The sequence below is a fragment of the Salvelinus fontinalis genome, chromosome 7 (genome assembly GCF_029448725.1).
Source record: "Salvelinus fontinalis isolate EN_2023a chromosome 7, ASM2944872v1, whole genome shotgun sequence".
NCBI lineage: Eukaryota > Metazoa > Chordata > Actinopteri > Salmoniformes > Salmonidae > Salvelinus > Salvelinus fontinalis.
In genome coordinates this window covers 3,872,370-3,892,940 of record NC_074671.1, presented here as the reverse complement: position 1 = coordinate 3,892,940, position 20,571 = coordinate 3,872,370, and the positions used below count along the sequence as shown (strand labels likewise).

The 20,571-nt window shown below is 41.8% G+C and overlaps 1 protein-coding gene across 1 annotated transcript in view; it reads right to left on the bottom strand.

Moving 5' to 3' along the window:
* The window catches only part of LOC129858879 (procollagen-lysine,2-oxoglutarate 5-dioxygenase 2-like), a 145,814-nt gene that overhangs the window by 25,800 nt on the left and 99,443 nt on the right, over positions 1 to 20,571 (bottom strand). Inside the window, exons 9-10 of the mRNA XM_055928115.1 lie at positions 17,317 to 17,351; positions 12,589 to 12,693 (exon numbers count right to left, since the gene is read on the bottom strand). Of these exons, the coding sequence (XP_055784090.1) occupies positions 12,589 to 12,693; positions 17,317 to 17,351 (140 nt within the window). The remainder of the gene's footprint in view (positions 1 to 12,588; positions 12,694 to 17,316; positions 17,352 to 20,571) is intronic.

Here is a 20,571-nt window from a genome sequence, read left to right as displayed (position 1 = left end):
TGGCTCTTTAACAAATAACAAACAGCAAAAACATATACATGATCAAATACAAATCTTTGAATCAACTATTAATAAAGACTATCAGAACACACTGGACTCTCCAATTACATTGAATGAACTACAAGACAAATTACAAACCCTCCAACTGAAAAAGGCCTGTGGTGTTGATGGTATCCTACATGAAATAATAAAATATACAGACCACACAAATTCCAATTGGCTAAACTAAAACTCTAACATCATCCTTAACTCTGACATATTCCACAATATTTGGAGCCCTGGACTGATCACCCGAACCACAAAAGTGGAGACAAATTTTACCCCAATAACTACCGTGGGATATGAGTCAACAGCAACCTTGGGAAAATCCTCTATATTATAATTAACAGCAGACTTCTACATTTCCTCAGTGCAAACAATGTACTGAGCAAATGCAGAATTGGCTTGTTACCAAATTACCATACGACAGATCACTTATTCACCCTAAATGGCAAACAAATAAAAACAAAACACCTTAATTAAAACACCTCAAAATGGACGAGGAGTTCTTCTTCAATGATGCGAGGGATATACTGCAGATGCCTGAAAAGGCCCCGGTCTCTGTGATTCGCTGGAGAAGGAAATTGAGATTTCGAGGCAAAAGATCTGGGTGCCTTGCGAGGATAAGGTGACAAGTCGCTAATCTGCCCTTGCCCTCCGTTCTGCTAGCTAACGTTCAATCGCTGTAAAATAAAATGGGACAAACTGAAAGCACGTATATCCTACCAACGGGACATTACAAACTGTAATATCTTATGTTTCACCGAGTCATAGCTGACGACGACATTAAGATCCTCCAGCTGCCAATTTATCGGCAAGACAGAACAGCAGCCTCTGGTAAGACACGGGGCGGGGGCCTGTGCATTTATGTAAACAACAGCTGGTGCTGGAAGGAAGTCTCAAAGTTTTGCTCGCCTCATGATAAGCAGTAGACCACACTATCTACCTAGAGAGTTTTCACATGTATTTCTCGTAGCTGTCTACATTCCACCACAGAGCGAGGTTGGAACTAAAACCGTAATAAATGAGTTGTATTCTGCCATAAGCAAACAGGAAAACGCTCATCCAGAAGCGGCGCTCCTAGTGGCCGGGGACTTTAATGAATCTTAAATCAGTTTTACCTAATTTCTATCATCATGTTAAATGTGCAACCAGGTGAGTTAGACCAGGCATGGACTGGATAAGTGATGTATAACCAAGTGAGTTATGTGATGTACTGTACAACCAGGGGGAAAAAAATCTCTAGACCACCTTTACTCCACACACAGAGACACGTGCAAAGCTCTCCCTCGCCCTCCATTTGGAAAAATCTGACCTTAACTCTATCCTCCTGATTCCTGCTTACAAGCAAAAATTAAAGCAGGAAGCACCAGTGAATCGGTCTATAAAAAAAGTGGTCAGATGAAGCAGATGCTACAGGATTGTTTTGCTATCACAGACTGATGGCATTGATGATTACACCACATCAGTCACTGGCTTTATCAATAAGTGCATCAAAGACGTCATCCCCACAGTGACTGTACGTACATACCCCAACCAGAAACCATGGATACAGGGACTCTAACCCGGAAGCTTATAAGAAATCCCGTTATGCCCTCCGACGAACCATCAAACAGGCAAAGGGTCAATACAGGAATAAGATCGAATCATACTACACTGGCTCCGACGCTCGTCGGATGTGGCAGGGCTTGCAAACTATTACAGACTACAAAGGGAAGCACAGCCGAGAGCTGCCCAGTGACACGAGCCTACCAAACGAGCTAAATGACTTCTACGCTCGCTTCGAGGCAAATAACTCTGAAACATGCATGAGAGCACCAACTGTTCAGGATGACTGTGTGATCACAATCTCTGTAGCCAATGTGAGTAAGACCTTTAAACAGGTCAACATTCACAAGGCTGCAGGGCCAGATGGATTACCAGAACGTGGACTGCGAGCATGCTCTGACCAACTGGCAAGTGTCGTCACTGACATTTTCAACCTCTCCCTGTCTGAGTCTGTAAAACCAACATGTTTCAAGCAGACCACCATAGTCCCTGTGCCCAAGAACACTAAATTAACCTGCCTAAATGACTACCGACCCGTAGCACTCACGTCTGTAGCCATGAAGTGCTTTGAAATGCTGGTCATGGCTCACATCAACACCATTATCCCAGAAACCCCACACCCACTCCAATTTGCATACCGCAACAACAGATCCACAGATGATGCAATCTCTATTTCACTCCACACTGCCCTTGCCCACCTGGACAAAAGGAACACCTACCTGAGAATGCTATTCATTGACTACAGCTCAGTGTTCAACACCATAGTGACCTCAAAGCTCATCACTAAGCTAAGGACCCTGGGACTAAACATCTCCCTCTGCAACTGGATCCTGGACTTCCTGACGGGCCGTCCCCAGGTGATAAGGGTAGGTAACAACACATCCGCCACGCTGATCCTCAGCACGGGGGCCCCTCAGTGGTATGGGGTGTGTGCTTAGTCCCCTCCTGTACTCCCTGTTCACTCATGACTGCACGGCCAGGCACGACTCCAACACCATCATTAAGTTTGCTGACAACGCTGGTACTGATCACCGACAACAATGAGACAGCCCATAGGGAGGAGGTCAGAGACCTGACAACGATGAGACAGCCTATAGGGAGGAGGTCAGAGACCTGACAACGATGAGACAGCCTATAGGGAGGAGGTCAGAGACCCTGTGGTGCCAGGACAACAACCTCTCCCTCAACATGATCAAGACTAAGGACTACAGGAAAAGGAGGACCGAGCATGCCCCCCATTCTCATCGACGGGGCTGCAGTGGAGAGCTTCAAGTTCCTTGGCGTCCACATCAACAACAAACTAACATGGTCGAAGCACACCAAGACAGTCGTGAAGAAGGCATAACAAAACCTATTCCACTTCAGGAGACTGAAAAAATTTGGCATGGATCTTCAGATCCTCAAAAGGTTTTACAGCTGCACCATCGAGAGCATCCTGACGGGTTGCATCACTGCCTGGTATGGCAACTGCTCGGCCTTCGACTGCAAGGCAACACAGAGGGTAGTGCGTACGGCCCAGTACATCACTGGGGCCAAGCTTCCTGCCATCCAGGACCTCTATACCAGGCGGTGTCAAAGGAAGACCCTAAAAATTGTCAAAGACTCAGGCCACACTAGTCATAGACTGTTCTCTCTGCTACCACACGGCAAGTGGTACCGGAGCTCCAAGTCTAGGTCCAAGAGGCTTCTAAACAGCACCTACCCCCAAGCCATATGACTCCTGAAAAGCGAATCAAATTGCCACCATGATGAGTCACCATGCTGACATGATGGAGATGACTATTTACACCCCTTTGGCAATTTAGTAACCCTACCTGCATGTACATAATTACCTCAATTACCTCGACATTACCTCCGCATATTGACACTGACTCGGTACCGGTACCCCCTGTATATAGCCTCCACATTGATTCTGTACCGGTACCCCTGTATATAGCCTCCACATTGACCCTGTACCGGTACCCCCTGCATATAGCCTCCACATTGACTCTGTACCAATACCCCCTGTATATAGTCTCCACATTGACTCTGTCTAGTAACACCCTGTATATAGTCTCCACATTGACCCTGTACCGTAACACCCTGTATATAGCCTCCACATTGACTCTGTACCGTAACCCCCTGTATATAGTCTCCACATTGACTCTGTACCGTAACACCCTGTATATAGCCTCCACATTGACTCTGTACCGTAACCCCCTGTATATAGTCTCCACATTGACTCTGTACCGTAACACCCTGTATATAGTCTCCACATTGACTCTGTACCGTAACACCCTGTATATAGCCTCCACACTGACTCTGTACCGTAACACCCTGTATATAGCCTCCACACTGACTCTGTACCGTAACACCCTGTATATAGTCTCCACATTGACTCTGTACAGTAACACCCTGTATATAGTCTCCACATTGACTCTGTACAGTAACACCCTGTATATAGCCTCCACATTGACTCTGTACAGTAACACCCTGTATATAGCCTCCACACTGACTCTGTACCGTAACACCCTGTATATAGCCTCCACATTGACTCTGTACAGTAACAGCCTGTATATAGCCTCCACATTGACTCTGTACCGTAACACCCTGTATATAGCCTCCACGTTGACTCTGTACCGGTACCTCCTGTATATAGCCTCCACATGGACTCTGTACCGTAACAACCTGTATATAGCCTCCACATTGACTCTGTACCGTAACACCCTGTATATAGCCTCCACATTGACTCTGTACCGGTACCCCCTGTATATAGCCTCCACATTGACTCTGTACCGTAACACCCTGTATATAGTCTCCACATTGACTCTGTACCGATACCCCCTGTATATAGCCTCCACATTGACTCTTTACCGTAACACCCTGTATATAGCCTCCACATTGACTATGTACTGGTACCCCCTGTATATAGCCTCCACATTGACTCTGTACCGGAACCCCCTGTATATAGCCTCCACATTGACTCTGTACCGTAACACCCTGTATATAGCCTCCACATTGACTCTGTACTGGTACCCCCTGTATATAGACTCCACATTGACTCTGTACCGGGACCCCCTGTATATAGCCTCCACATTGACTCTGTACCGTAACACCCTGTATATAGCCTCCACATTGACTCTGTACCGGTACCCCCTTGTATATAGTCTCCACATTGACTCTGTACCGGGACCCCCTGTATATAGCCTCCACATTGACTCTGTACCGGTACCCCCTGTATATAGCTTCCACATTGACTCTGTACCGTAACACCCTGTATATAGCCTCCTCATTGACTCTGTACCGGTACCCCCTTGTATATAGTCTCCACATTGACTCTGTACCGTAACACCCTGTATATAGCCTCCACATGGACTCTGTACCGTAATACCCTGTATATAGCCTCCACTTTGACTCTGTACCGGTACCCCCTGTATATAGCCTCCACATTGACTCTGTACCGGTACCCCCTTGTATATAGTTTCCACATTGACTCTGTACCGTAACACCCTGTATATAGCCTCCTCATTGACTCTGTACCGGTACCCCCTGTATATAGCCTCCACATTGACTCTGTACCGGTACCCCCTGTATATAGTTTCCACATTGACTCTGTACCGTAACACCCTGTATATAGCCTCCACATTGACTCTGTACCGTAATACCCTATATATAGCCTCCACATTGACTATGTACCGTAAACACCCTGTATATAGCCCCGCTATTGTTATTTACTGCTGCTCTTTACATATTTGTTATTCTTATCTCTTACTTTTTTTTTGGGGGGGGGGGGGGGTATTTTCTTAAAACTGCATTGTTGGTTAAGGGCTTGTAAGTAAGCATTTCACTGTAAGTTCTGTTGCATTCGGCGCATGTGACAAATACATTTGATTTGAAAGGCAAAGTCTTCTCATGCTTTGTTGACTGAAAAAATTCAACATTACACAAGTCCGCTATTAAAATTGGCAAAAATCATACACATTTCTTTCCACAGGGCAACCACCTAAAAGGAAGCGATACCAAAACCTTCAATAACAAAGCCATCACCTACAGAGAAATGAACCTGCAAGCTGGTCCTCGTTACAACACGGTATATGGACAGAATATGACATTTTAAATGTCTTTATTCTTTTCAAACTTGTGTGAGTACAATATTTACTGTTCACTTTTTACTGTTTACTTCAATTTTGTTTATCCATTTCACTTGATTTGGCAATGTAAACATGTTTCCCATGCCAAAAAAGCTCTTGACTCTCTCTCTGTCTCGAGAGAGCGAGATAGAGATAGAGACAAGGAGAGAGAGACAAGGAGAGAGACAAGGAGAGAGACAAGGAGAGAGAGAGAGACAAGGAGAAAGAGAGACACACAAGGAGAGAGAGAGAGAGAGAGAGATACATTTACATTTACATTTAAGTCATTTAGCAGACGCTCTTATCCAGAGCGACTTACAAATTGGTGATAGAGAGAGAGAGAGAGAGAGAGAGAGAGAGTTAGAGAGAGACAATGAGAGAGAGAGAGAGAGAGAGAGAGAGACAATGAGAGAGAGAGAGAGAGAGAGAGAGAGAGAGAGAGTTAGAGAGAGAGAGACAGAGAGCTAAATCAAGAGAGAGAGAGAGAGAGAAAGCAAGAGAGAGAGAGAGACAGAGACAGAGAGCGAGACAGAGAGAGAGAGAGAGAGAGACAGAGAGAGAGAGAGCGAGACAGAGAGAGAGAGAGAGAGAGAGAGAGAGAGAGAGAGAGAGAGAGAGAGAGAGAGAGAGAGAGAGAGAGAGAGAGAGAGAGACAGAGAGACAGAGAGACAGAGAGACAGAGAGAGAGAGGGAGATTTGCCCGGGAGGACTGCTGCCAAGTGGGTAAAGCTAGAGCAGAACCACACTGGGTCATATTACAGTAAACCAGACATAATACTATTCTGAATTCACACAGGCATTCTGCTGGCCAGCTACTAAATGGTGGTGGGAGACACACAGGCATTCTGCTGGCCAGCTACTAAATGGTGGTAGGAGACACAAGACCTCTCCGTGGGAGTTTGCGTTTCAATGTGCGTGAGACACAGACACACATCCCCGCTGTTGGACCTCAAACACTATACTTTTAAAGCCACGAATGTCATGAACAACGGAGCTATCGTGATTCCTGAGGGAAAACAACGTATATAGGATACGTTACCATAAATTACAGCGTTCGTCTACAATATGGATACAATGTAGGAAATGGGATGGACGATAGGGAAATGCTGAATGTCCAGGATTGTAGACAGATTGGAGAGTTCCCATGGCCTCTGTAAATAACTCAGAGGGCTTTCTCTTCAGGCCTCCAGGGTTGAGCCTTAAATGGCACCCTATTCCCTGTGTCGTGCCCTACATTTTGACCAGGACCTATAGAGCTATAGGGAATAGGGTGCGATTTGGGACTCAAACCAGGACTCCACTCTGTCACAGGTCTGCCACCACCACAAGAGACAAACGCTTGAAAAATCCAGAGGAGGGGAAATATATATAAAACAGACATAGAGTGTATAAAACAGACATAGACTGTATAAAACAGGCATAGACAATATAAAACAGATATAGACTGTATAAAACAGGCATAGACTGTATAAAACAAACATAGACTGTATAAAACAGACATAGACTGTATAAAACAGGTATAAAACAGATATAGACTGTATAAAACAGGCATAGACTGTATAAAACAGGTATAAAACAAACATAGACTGTATAAAACAGACATAGACTGTATAAAACAGGTATAAAACAGATATAGACTGTATAAAACAGGCATAGACTGTATAAAACAGGTATAAAACAGACATAGACTGTATAAAACAGACATAGACAATATAAAACAGATATAGACTGTATAAAACAGGCATAGACTGTATAAAACAGGTATAAAACAGACATAGACTGTATAAAACAAACATAGACTGTATAAAACAGACATAGACTGTATAAAACAAACATAGACTGTATAAAACAGGTATAAAACAGATATAGACTGTATAAAACAGGCATAGACTGTATAAAACAAACATAGACTGTATAAAACAGACATAGACTGTATAAAACAGGCATAGACTGTATAAAACAGGTATAAAACAGATATAGACTGTATAAAACAGGCATAGACTGTATAAAACAGGCATAGACTGTATAAAACAAACATAGACTGTATAAAACAGGTATAAAACAGATATAGACTGTATAAAACAGGCATAGACTGTATAAAACAAACATAGACTGTATAAAACAGACATAGACTGTATAAAACAGGCATAGACTGTATAAAACAAACATAGACTGTATAAAACAAACATAGACTGTATAAAACAGGTATAAAACAGATATAGACTGTATAAAACAGGCATAGACTGTATAAAACAGGTATAAAACAGACATAGACTGTATAAAACAGACATAGACAATATAAAACAGATATAGACTGTATAAAACAGACATAGACTGTATAAAACAGACATAGACTGTATAAAACAGACATAGACTGTATAAAACAGGCATAGACTGTATAAAACAGGTAAAAAACAGGCATTGACTGTATAAAACAGGCATAGACTTTATAAAACAGGCATAGACTGTATAAAACAGACATAGACTGTATAAAACAGGCATAGACTGTATAAAACAGACATAGACAATATAAAACAGATATAGACTGTATAAAACAGGTATAAAACAGATATAGACTGTATAAAACAGACATAGACTGTATAAAACAGGCATAGACAATATAAAACAGATATAGACTGTATAAAACAGACATAGACTGTATAAAACAGACATAGACTGTATAAAACAGGTATAAAACAGGCATAGACTGTATAAAACAGGTATAAAACAGATATAGACTGTATAAAACAGACATAGACAATATAAAACAGATATAGACTGTATAAAACAGGTATAAAACAGATATAGACTGTATAAAACAGACATAGACTGTATAAAACAGGCATAGACTGTATAAAACAGGCATAGACTTTATAAAACAGGCATAGACTGTATAAAACAGGCATAGACTGTATAAAACAGGCATAGACTTTATAAAACAGGCATAGACTGTATAAAACAGGCATAGACTGTATAAAACAGACATAGACTTTATAAAACAGGCATAGACTGTATAAAACAGGCATAGACTGTATAAAACAGACATAGACTTTATAAAACAGACATAGACTGTATAAAACAGACATAGACTGTATAAAATAGACATAGACAATATAAAACAGACATAGACTGTATAAAACAGGCATAGACTGTATAAAACAGGCATAGACTGTATAAGACAAACTATATATGCATATAATGCTGCACAACTGGTAAATAGCCTCCTTCAGATCAGTCAGTCAGGTGGCTGCCGTTAGAGACTTCTAGTGCAGTAACGTTGAAGGGCTCTGGCTGGTATTACTGAGTCAGCTAGAAGGATGAAGCTAACGTTAAACGGAGTCTACCTCAGCAGGATCAAAAAACATACGTTACTAAAAAGTTCTCATAATAACTTTAGTGGTTGAAAAAAGTTCCCAATTGTCATACAAAGTAAAGATACCTTCATAGAAAATGACTCAAGTAATAATGTAATATAACCTTCAGCAGTAATATAACCTTCAGCAGTAATATAACCTTCAGCAGTAATATAACCTTCAGCAGTAATATAACCTTCAGCAGTAATATAACCTTCAACAGTAATATAACCTTCAACAGTAATATAACCTTCAGCAGTAATATAACCTTCAACAGTAATATAACCTTCAACAGTAATATAACCTTCAACAGTAATATAACCTTCAACAGTAATATAATCTTCAACAGTAATATAACCTTCAGCAGTAATATAACCTTCAACAGTAATATAACCTTCAACAGTAATATAACCTTCAGCAGTAATATAACCTTCAACAGTAATATAACCTTCAACAGTCTGCAGCAGTAATATAACCTTCAGCAGTAATATAACCTTCAGCAGTAATATAACCTTCAGCAGTAATATAACCTTCAACAGTAATATAACCTTCAGCAGTAATATAACCTTCAGCAGTAATATAACCTTCAGCAGTAATATAACCTTCAACAGTAATATAACCTTCAGCAGTAATATAACCTTCAGCAGTAATATAACCTTCAGCAGTAATATAACCTTCAGCAGTAATATAACCTTCAGCAGTAATATAACCTTCAGCAGTAATATAACCTTCAGCAGACTGCAGCAGTATAATAACCTTCAACAGTAATATAAGCTTCACCAGTAATATAACCTTCAGCAGTAATATAACCTTCAACAGTCTGCAGCAGTAATATAACCTACAGCAGTAATATAACCTTCAGCAGTAATATAAACTTCAGCAGTAATATAACCTTCAACAGCCTGCAGCAGTAATATAACCTTCAACAGTAATATAACCTTCAGCAGTAATATAATCTTCAACAGTAATATAACCTTCAGCAGTAATATAACCTTCAGCAGTAATATAACCTTCAACAGTAATATAACCTTCAACAGTAATATAACCTTCAACAGTAATATAACCTTCAGCAGTAATATGACCTTCAACAGTAATATAACCTTCAACAGTAATATAACCTTCAACAGTAATATAACCTTCAACAGTAATATAACCTTCAACAGTCTGCAGCAGTAATATAAGCTTCAACAGCAATATAACCTTCAGCAGTAATATAACCTTCAACAGTAATATAACCTTCAACAGTAATATAACCTTCAACAGTAATATAACCTTCAACAGTCTGCAGCAGTAATATAACCTTCAGCAGTAATATAACCTTCAACAGACTGCAGCAGTAATATAACCTTCAACAGTAATATAAACTTCAGCAATAATATAACCCTCAGCAGTAATATAACCTTCAGCAGTAATATAACCTTCAGCAGTATTATAACTTTCAACAGTAATATAACCTTCAGCAGTAACATAACCTTCAGCAGTAATATAACCTTCAGCAGTAATATAACCTTCAGCAGTAATATAACCTTCAGCAGTAATATAACTTTCAGCAGTAATATAACCTTCAGCAGTAATATAATCTTCAGTAGTAATATAACCTTCAGCAGTAATATAACCTTCAGCAGTAATATAACCTTCAAACGTAATATAACCTTCAGCAGTAATATGACCTTCAACAGTCTGCAGCAGTAATATAACTTTCAACAGCAATATAACATTCAGCAGTAATATAACCTTCAGCAGTAATATAACCTTCAACAGTAATATAACATTCAGCAGTAATATAACCTTCAACAGTAATATAACCTTCAACAGTAATATAACCTTCAGCAGTAACATAACCTTCAGCAGTAATATAACCTTCAGCAGTAATATCACTTTCAACAGTAATATAACCTTCAGCAGTAATATAACCTTCGGCAGTAATTTAACCTTCAGCAGTAATATAACCTTCAGCAGTAATATAACCTTCAGCAGTAATATAACCTTCAGCAGTAATATAACCTTCAACAGTAATATAACCTTCAACAGTAATATAACCTTCAGCAGTAATATAACCTTCAGCAGTAATATAACCTTCAACAGTAATATAACCTTCAGCAGTAATATAACCTTCAGCAGTAATATAACCTTCAACAGTAATATAACCTTCAACAGTAATATAACCTTCAGCAGTAATATAACCTTCAACAGTAATATAACCTTCAGCAGTAATATAACCTTCAACAGTAATATAACCTTCAGCAGTAATATAACCTTCAGCAGTAATATAACCTTCAGCAGTAATATAACCTTCAGCAGTAATATAACCTTCAACAGTAATATAACCTTCAGCAGTAATATAACCTTCAGCAGTAATATAACCTTCAACAGTAATATAACCTTCAGCAGTAATATAACCTTCAACAGTAATATAACCTTCAACAGTAATATAACCTTCAGCAGTAATATAACCTTCAACAGTAATATAACCTTCAACAGTAATATAACCTTCAGCAGTAATATAACCTTCAACAGTAATATAACCTTCAGCAGACTGCAGCAGTAATATAACCTTCAGCAGTAATATGATTTTTAACACAATAAGAGTCCCTGTTCCTTATGGCCAGCAGCATTAACACAATAAGAGTCCCTGTTCCTTATGGCCAGCAGCATTAACACAATAAGAGTCCCTGTTCCTTATGGCAGGCAGCATTAACACAATAAGAGTCCCTGTTCCGTATGACCATCAGCATTAACACAATAAGAGTCCCTGTCCCTTATGACCATCAGCATTAACACAATAGGAGTCCCTGTTCCGTATGACCATCAGCATTAACACAATAAGAGTCCCTGTCCCTTATGACCAGCAGCATTAACACAATAAGAGTCCCTGTTCCTTACGCACCCCATAACAAGTTTGCAAACACTGTGCATGCATGTTAGATCATTGCCCTTAACCCTAACTTCAGACAGTGGCACAATACCATACCTGTTCTGTTCAAATGGCCTGATCAAACTTTCACCCTTAACCCTAACTTCAGACAGTGGCACAATACCATACCTGTTCTGTTCAAATGGCCTGATCAAACTTTCCCCCTTAACCCTAACTTCAGACAGTGGCACAATACCATACCTGTTCTGTTCAAATGGCCTGATCAAACTTTCACCCTTAACCCTAACTTCAGACAGTGACACAATACCATACCTGTTCTGCTCAAAGCCTGATCAAACTTTCACCCTTAACCCTAACTTCAGACAGTGACACAATACCATACCAGTTCTGTTGAAATGGCCTGATCAAACTTTCACCCTTAACCCTAACTTCAGACAGTGACACAATACCATACCTGTTCTGCTCAAAGCTTGATCAAACTTTCACCCTTAACCCTAAATTCAGACAGTGACACAATACCATACCTGTTCTGCTCAAAGCCTGATCAAACTTTCACCCTTAACCCTAACTTCAGACAGTGACACAATACCATACCTGTTCTGCTCAAAACCTGATCAAACTTTCACCCTTAACCCTAACTTCAGACAGTGACACAAACCCATACCTGTTCTGCTCGATGAGGATTTTCAGGGTCTGTCTGTTGGTGAGCATCACGTCAGCGTCCATACTGAGGTAGAAGTCACAGCCTGGGTCCTTACGACACAGCCCCCTGGTTTAAAGAAACGGAAGAAACAAAACATCTAATCAATCATTATTGATCAATTCAACTGACAACATGATGATAGCCTGATGCGCTACCACGCACAAACTTTGAAATAAATCGTAATTTGCAAGATAGCGATTAATAGATTCTAAGTAAACACTACTCTCTGCTAATTCTATACTAACGAGAGTTAGTTATAAATGAGCCTGTTAGTTAGTTCTCTATGAGTCTGTTAGTTTGTTCTCTATGAGTCTGTTAGTTAGTTCTCTATGAGTCTGTTAGTTAGTTAGTTCTCTATGAGCCTGTTAGTTAGTTCTCTATGAGCCTGTTAGTTAGTTAGTTATCTATGAGTCTGTTAGTTAGTTCTCTATGAGTCTGTTAGTTAGTTAGTTAGTTCTCTATGAGCCTGTTAGTTAGTTAGTTATCTATGAGTATGTTAGTTAGTTCTCTATGAGTTGTTAGTTAGTTAGTTAGTTCTCTATGAGCCTGTTAGTTAGTTCTCTATGAGCCTGTTAGTTAGTTAGTTCTCTATGAGTTGTTAGTTAGTTATCTATGAGTCTGTTAGTTAGTTCTCAATGAGCCTGTTAGTTAGTTCTCTATGTGCCTGTTAGTTAGTTCTCTATGAGTCTGTTAGTTAGTTCTCAATGAGCCTGTTAGTTAGTTAGTTCTCTATGAGTCTGGTAGTTAGTTATCTATGAGCCTGTTAGTTAGTTATCTATGAGTCTGTTAGTTAGTTCTCTATGAGCCTGTTAGTTAGTTATCTATGTGCCTGTTAGTTAGTTCTCTATGAGTTGTTAGTTAGTTAGTTCTCTATGAGTTGTTAGTTAGTTAGTTCTCTATGAGTCTGTTAGTTGGTTCTCTATGAGCCTGTTAGTTAGTTAGTTGGTTCTCTATGAGCCTGGTAGTTAGTTAGTTAGTTCTCTAAGAGTTGTTAGTTAGTTAGTTGGTTCTCTATGAGCCTGGTAGTTAGTTAGTTCTCTATGAGTTGTTAGTTAGTTAGTTAGTTCTCTATGAGCCTGGTAGTTAGTTAGTTCTCAATGAGTTGTTAGTTAGTTAGTTAGTTCTCAATGAGCCTGTTAGTTAGTTCTCTATGAGTCTGTTAGTTAGTTCTCTATGAGTCTGTTAGTTAGTTATCTATGAGCCTGTTAGTTAGTTCTCTATGAGTCTGTTAGTTAGTTCTCAATGAGCCTGTTAGTTAGTTCTCTATGAGTCTGTTAGTTAGTTAGTTCTATATGAGTTGTTAGTTAGTTAGTTATCTATGAGTCTGTTAGTTAGTTCTCTATGAGTCTGTTAGTTAGTTATCTATGAGCCTGTTAGTTAGTTCTCAATGAGCCTGTTAGTTAGTTCTCTATGAGTCTGTTAGTTAGTTCTCTATGAGTCTGTTAGTTAGTTCTCTATGAGTCTGTTAGTTAGTTCTCTATGAGTCTGTTAGTTAGTTAGTTCTCTTTGAGTTGTTAGTTAGTTAGTTCTCTATGAGTTGTTAGTTAGTTAGTTCTCTATGAGACTGTTAGTTAGTTCTCTATGAGACTGTTAGTTAGTTATCTATGAGCCTGTTAGTTAGTTCTCTATGAGCCTGTTAGTTAGTTCTCTATGAGCCTGTTAGTTAGTTCTCTATGAGTTGTTAGTTAGTTAGTTCTCTATGAGACTGTTAGTTAGTTATCTATGAGCCTGTTAGTTAGTTCTCTATGAGCCTGTTAGTTAGTTCTCAATGAGTCAGTTAGTTCTCAATGAGACTGTTAAAGTATGTTGTAATGGAGGATTATGTATTGATCTGAAGATTACAGAACGGTGATAACCCTTAAACCCAGTTCACGAGACGAGACAGTTTTATGCAGTTTTAGAACAAATGCTGCTTGGTCTGAAAGGCTAGACAGCAGAAACAGGTCTGGGACCAGGCTAGCTCAGTGAGCATGAGGCCTACAGCATGTTGACATGTCAATATGACAACAGGCTATATTACTCAACACAGAATGCTCAGGATACGGGATTAGGATAAGGGGATATGGTGATAGGGTTACAGGGAGATAGGTGATATAGGGATAGGGGATAGGGTGATGGGGGGATAGGGGGATAGGGAGATAGGGGGATAGGGTGATATGGGGATAGGGGGATAGGGGATAGGGAATAGGGTGATAGGGGGATAGGGGGATAGGGAGATAGGGGGATAGGGTGATATGGGGATAGGGGGATAGGGGATAGGGGGATAGAGGGATAGGGGGATAGAGGATAGGGGGATAGGGGGAATAGGGGATAGGGGATAGAGGGATAGAGGATAGAGGGATAGGGGGATAGGGGGATAGAGGGATAGGGGGATAGAGGATAGGGGGATAGGGGATAGGGGGATAGAGGGATAGAGGATAGGGGGATAGGGGGATAGGGGATAGGGGGATAGAGGGATAGGGGGATAGGGGGATAGGGAGATAGGGGGATAGGGTGATATGGGGATAGGGGGATAGGGGATAGGGGGATAGGGGGATAGAGGGATAGGGGGATAGAGGATAGGGGGATAGGGGGATAGGGGGATAGAGGGATAGAGGATAGAGGGATAGGGGGATAGGGGGATAGAGGGATAGGGGGATAGAGGATAGGGGGATAGGGGGATAGGGGGATAGGGGGATAGAGGGATAGAGGATAGGGGGATAGGGGGATAGGGGGATAGGGGGATAGAGGGATAGAGGATAGAGGGATAGGGGGATAGGGGGATAGAGGGATAGGGGGATAGAGGATAGGGGGATAGGGGGATAGAGGGATAGGGGGATAGAGGATAGGGGGAATAGAGGATAGGGGGATAGGGGGAAAGGGGGATAGAGGGATAGGGGGATAGGGGGATAGGGGGATAGGGGGATAGGGGGATAGAGGATAGGGGGATAGAGGATAGAGGGATAGGGGGATAGGGGGATAGAGGGATAGGGGGATAGAGGATAGGGGGATAGGGGGATAGAAGGGATAGGGGGATAGAGGATAGGGGGATAGAGGATAGGGGGATAGGGGGAAAGGGGGATAGGGGGATAGGGGGATAGAGGATAGAGGGATAGGGGGATAGAGGATAGGGGGGATAGGGGGATAGAGGATAGGGGGATAGGGGGATAGAGAATAGGGGGATAGGGGGGATAGAGGGATGGGGGGATAGGGGGGATAGAGGATAGGGGGATAGGGGGATAGATGATAGGGGGATAGGGGGATAGAGGATAGGGGGGATAGGGGGATAGAGGATAGGGGGATAGGGGGATAGAGGATAGGGGATAGGGGATAGAGGGATAGGGGGATAGGGATAGGGGGATAGGGGGATAGGGGGATAGAGGGATAGGGGGATAGAGGGATAGGGGGATAGGGGGATAGGGGATAGGGTGATAGGGGGATAGGGTGATAGGGGGATAGGGGATAGGGGGATAGGGGATAGAGGGATAGGGGGATAGAGGGATAGAGGGATAGGGTGATAGGGGGATAGGGGGATAGAGGATAGAGGGATAGGGGGATAGAGGATAGGGGGATAGGGGAGATAGGGGGATAGAGGATAGGGGGATAGGGGGATAGGGGGATAGAGGGATAGAGATAGAGGGATAGGGGGATAGAGGATAGGGGGATAGAGGATAGAGGGATAGGGGGATAGGGGGATAGAGGGATAGAGGATAGGGGGATAGAGGATAGGGGGATAGGGGGATAGAGGGATAGAGGATAGGGGGATAGGGGGATAGGGGGATAGGGGGATAGGGGGATAGAGGATAGGGTGATAGGGGGATAGAGGGATAGGGTGATAGAGGGATAGGGGGATAGGGTGATAGGGTGATAGAGGGATAGGGTGATAGGGGGATATGGGGATGGGGTGATAGGGTGATAGGGTGATAGAGGGATAGAGGGATAGGGGGATAGGGGGATAGGGGATAGGGTGATAGGGTGATAGATGGATAGGGTGATAGAGGGATAGGGGGATAGGGTGATAGGGTGATAGAGGGATAGGGTGATAGGGGGATAGAGGATAGGGTGATAGAGGGATAGAGGGATAGAGGGATAGAGGGATAGGGGGATAGGGGGATAGGGTGATAGGGGGATAGGGTGATAGGGTGATAGAGGGATAGGGTGATAGGGGGATATGGGGATAGGGTGATAGGGTGATAGGGGCATATGGGGATAGGGTGATAGGGGGATAGAGGATAGAGGGATATGGTGATAGGGTGATAGGGTGATAGGGGGATATGGGGATATGGGGATAGGGTGATAGGGTGATAGGTGGATGGGGTGATAGAGGGACAGGGTGATAGAGTGATAGAGGGATAGGGTGATAGAGGGATAGGGTGATAGGGGAATAGGGTGATAGGGTGATAGGGTGATGGGGATAGGGTGATAGGGTGATAGGGTGATAGGGTGATAGGGGGACAGGATGATAGGGGGATAGGGGGATATGGGGATATGGTGATAGGGGAATAGGGGGATAGGGTGATAGGGGGATATGGGGATAGGGGGATAGGGTGATAGGGTGATAGGGTGATATGGGGATAGGGTGATATGGGGATAGGGTGATAGGGTGATAGGTGATAGGGGATAGGGGGCCCTAGTCTCTCTGCGGCGAGGTGAGGTGAGGGGAAAGTTTGATCCTGTGCTCCTGATATTGACCCTGGCTCCTGTAAATACCAGTCATGTCTCTGCATGGCTTTGCACAGCGTAACCTAGAGAAGACATGTGGGAACATTCATGTTCTCTGATGACACAAGTCTCCAAAGTTCTGGTTTCAGATGAGATGTAGGTCTGTTTCTTAATTATTTTATTTTAACTTTCTTTAAACAGGGAGTCACATTGAGATTAAAATCTCTTTTACAATAGAGCCCTGTACACATTACAATAAAAACAGAATATTAAAACAACATACACATGTGTATAAAACAATAAAATTACATTTACATTTAAGTCATTTAGCAGACGCTCTTATCCAGAGTGACTTACAAATTGGAAAGTTCATACATACTCATCCTGGTCCCCCCGTGGGAATTGAACCCTGGTCCCCCCGTGGGAATTGAACCCACAACCCTGGCGTTGCAAGCGCCATGCTCTACCAACTGAGCCACACGGGACCACTTGTGGACCAATTCAGCACAATAAAAAAATAAATAATAATAAATAAACAAATGTAATAAAAATCAACCACATTCAACTACATAGAGATCCTCAATCTATAGTGTACACTTCCTGAGTGACATCAGCACATCTGGCAGTCACGTCTGCTTCCACTCTTCCCCCCTGGCGCTCAAAGGCGCCAGGCTGCCCAGCATTACGCACTCCTGCCACCATCATTACGCGCACCTGCCTTTCCCCCGTAACGCGCATCAGCGATTATTGGACTCACCTGGACTCAATCACCTCTGTCATTACCTTCCCTGTATCTGTCTGGTTCCCTGCTCTGTTCCCTGCTTCAGCATTGATTGTCATATGTCCTTGTTTACCCATGTGCCCGATGCTGTGCCTGTCTTGTTACCTGTATGTCCCTGATTAAATGTTGACTCCCCGTCCCCTGCTTCTCATCTCCGGCGTCGGTCCTTCCACTAACTGCTGTGAACTTTTGCAGATTGTTCCACAAATTTGAGGACATAAAAACCAAAACACTGATTTTCCTAAATCTGTAGAGACTGGAGGGATCTCTAGTGTTATTATCCATTCCTGAGAACGGGTTTGGTCCTTTCTGATTCTTATCTTAATTTATGATGTTACATACAGAGGGAGTTTCTGTCAGATTGCTGTGTAAATAAATAAAAAATATAATTTTTCTTACAGACAGAGAGGTCCGTCCCACATTTATATACAGACTATAATGATGAGTCCTAAAACTGTCCGCTGTGATAAAACGTATTGCTGAATGGTAGACGGCGTCCAAGGGTTATAAAACAGAGGTTCTGCCGCAGGCGTGTAAACAAGATCACCACAATACAATACAGGGAGAAGAGTTGTTTGAAAAATCTTTCTCCTATTTTTAATACTAAAGCATGATTTATTTTGATATAAAAATAAAAACTATCTTGGATCTTAGCTTCTTAGTTAGATTTTTTTTTTGCATCCGAAATACTTTCTTCCCATTGGGCACAAAATGGTTGAATAAACGTTGTTGCAACGTAACTTGTCAACTTATTGTGACGTGGAATCTACGTGGAAAATGCTTCGGATTATTTGTATTTTTTTACGAATCAAAGTAAACATTTTTTTTTTTTTCTGGAGGGTGAAATTTCAAAATCACAGGATTATGTTCTCATTGTAACCAATTTTCAACATAGACAAACCTTGTATGAAATATGTTGAATTTGTACCTTTGAAACAACGTTAGATCTTCAACCTTATACCCACTATCAGAAAAAACAAACAATAGGCTGGCCGGCACCTCTAAAGCTACCCATCCATGGTGTTAACCTAGCTAACCTAACTATGAAACGTATCACTGACTACTACCAATGTCCTATCTCTCAATAACGAAATATATTCACTGTTGCTGTCATTGTCATTCCAACGGGAAGGTTTAACAGAGCTTATTAAATGTGACAATACTTTTTAAGTCATATACACGCTGTATTTTTCTCCTGGCTCCCGAGTGGCGCAGCGGTCTAAGCCAGTGCATCTCAGTGCTAGATGGATCACTACAGACCTCGGTTCGATTCCAGTCTATATCACAAACGGCCGTGATTGGGAGTCCCATAGGGCGACGCACAATTGGCCCATCGTCGTCCGGGTTACGGTTTGGCTGGGGTAGGCCGTCATTGTAAATAAGAATTTGTTCTTAAATCTGACTTGCCTAGTTAAATAAAAATCATCAATGATACTATTTTGGACTATATAACATTTGTGAAGTCATCAATAGCTATTGTTTCAATTCAACCCAGGATTCAACTAAAAATAGACAATACATATAGACAATACATAAACAAAATATCCGACATTGTATTCCCATTTTAACTTTGCTGTGCTTTTTAAAGGTTGAAAACGCAGTGATAACAAATCCACAAACTTCTGGCTGTCTTTTTTGAATGGGTGAATAAATGTTGAAATGTCATTTGTCAACGTGTCAATAAAATATTACCCAAATTTCCACGTTGGAATGACGTGGTGTGTCCCGTGTGTTTCCTGTCTACATTGTCTCCTAAAACAGTATTTTAGCCAAGACAAACTCTAAATCTGTTTTAGGCTAAAGATTTGACAGATATGTATTTTTCTTCTACCTTAATATATTTGAAATCTTTCGACACAATACAAAACCCTTAAATGTAGGTGCTCGTGTTTAGACACCATTTCCAACTCAACATCAGAGTGACTGAGCCTCTGTTTCCAACTCAACATCAGAGTGACTGAGCTTCCGTTTCCAACTCAACATCAGAGTGACTGAGCTTCCGTTTCCAACTCAACATCAGAGTGACTGAGCTTCCGTTTCCAACTCAACATCAGAGTGACTGAGCTTCCGTGTTCAACTCAACATCAGAGTGACTGAACTTCCGTTTCCAACTCAACATCAGAGTGACTGAGCTTCCGTTTCCAACTCAACATCAGAGTGACTGAGCTTCCGTTTCCAACTCAACATCAGAGTGACTGAACTTCCGTTTCCAACTCAACATCAGAGTGACTGAGCTTCCGTTTCCAACTCAACATCAGAGTGACTGAGCTTCCGTTTCCAACTCAACATCAGAGTGACTGAGCTTCCGTTTCCAACTCAACATCAGAGTGACTGAGCTTCCGTTTCCAACTCAACATCAGAGTGACTGAACTTCCGTTTCAAATTCAACATCAGAGTGACTGAGCTTCCGTTTCCAACTCAACATCAGAGTGACTGAGCTTCCGTTTCCAACTCAACATCAGAGTGACTGAGCTTCCGTTTCCAATTCAACATCAGAGTGACTGAGTTTCCGTTTCCAACTC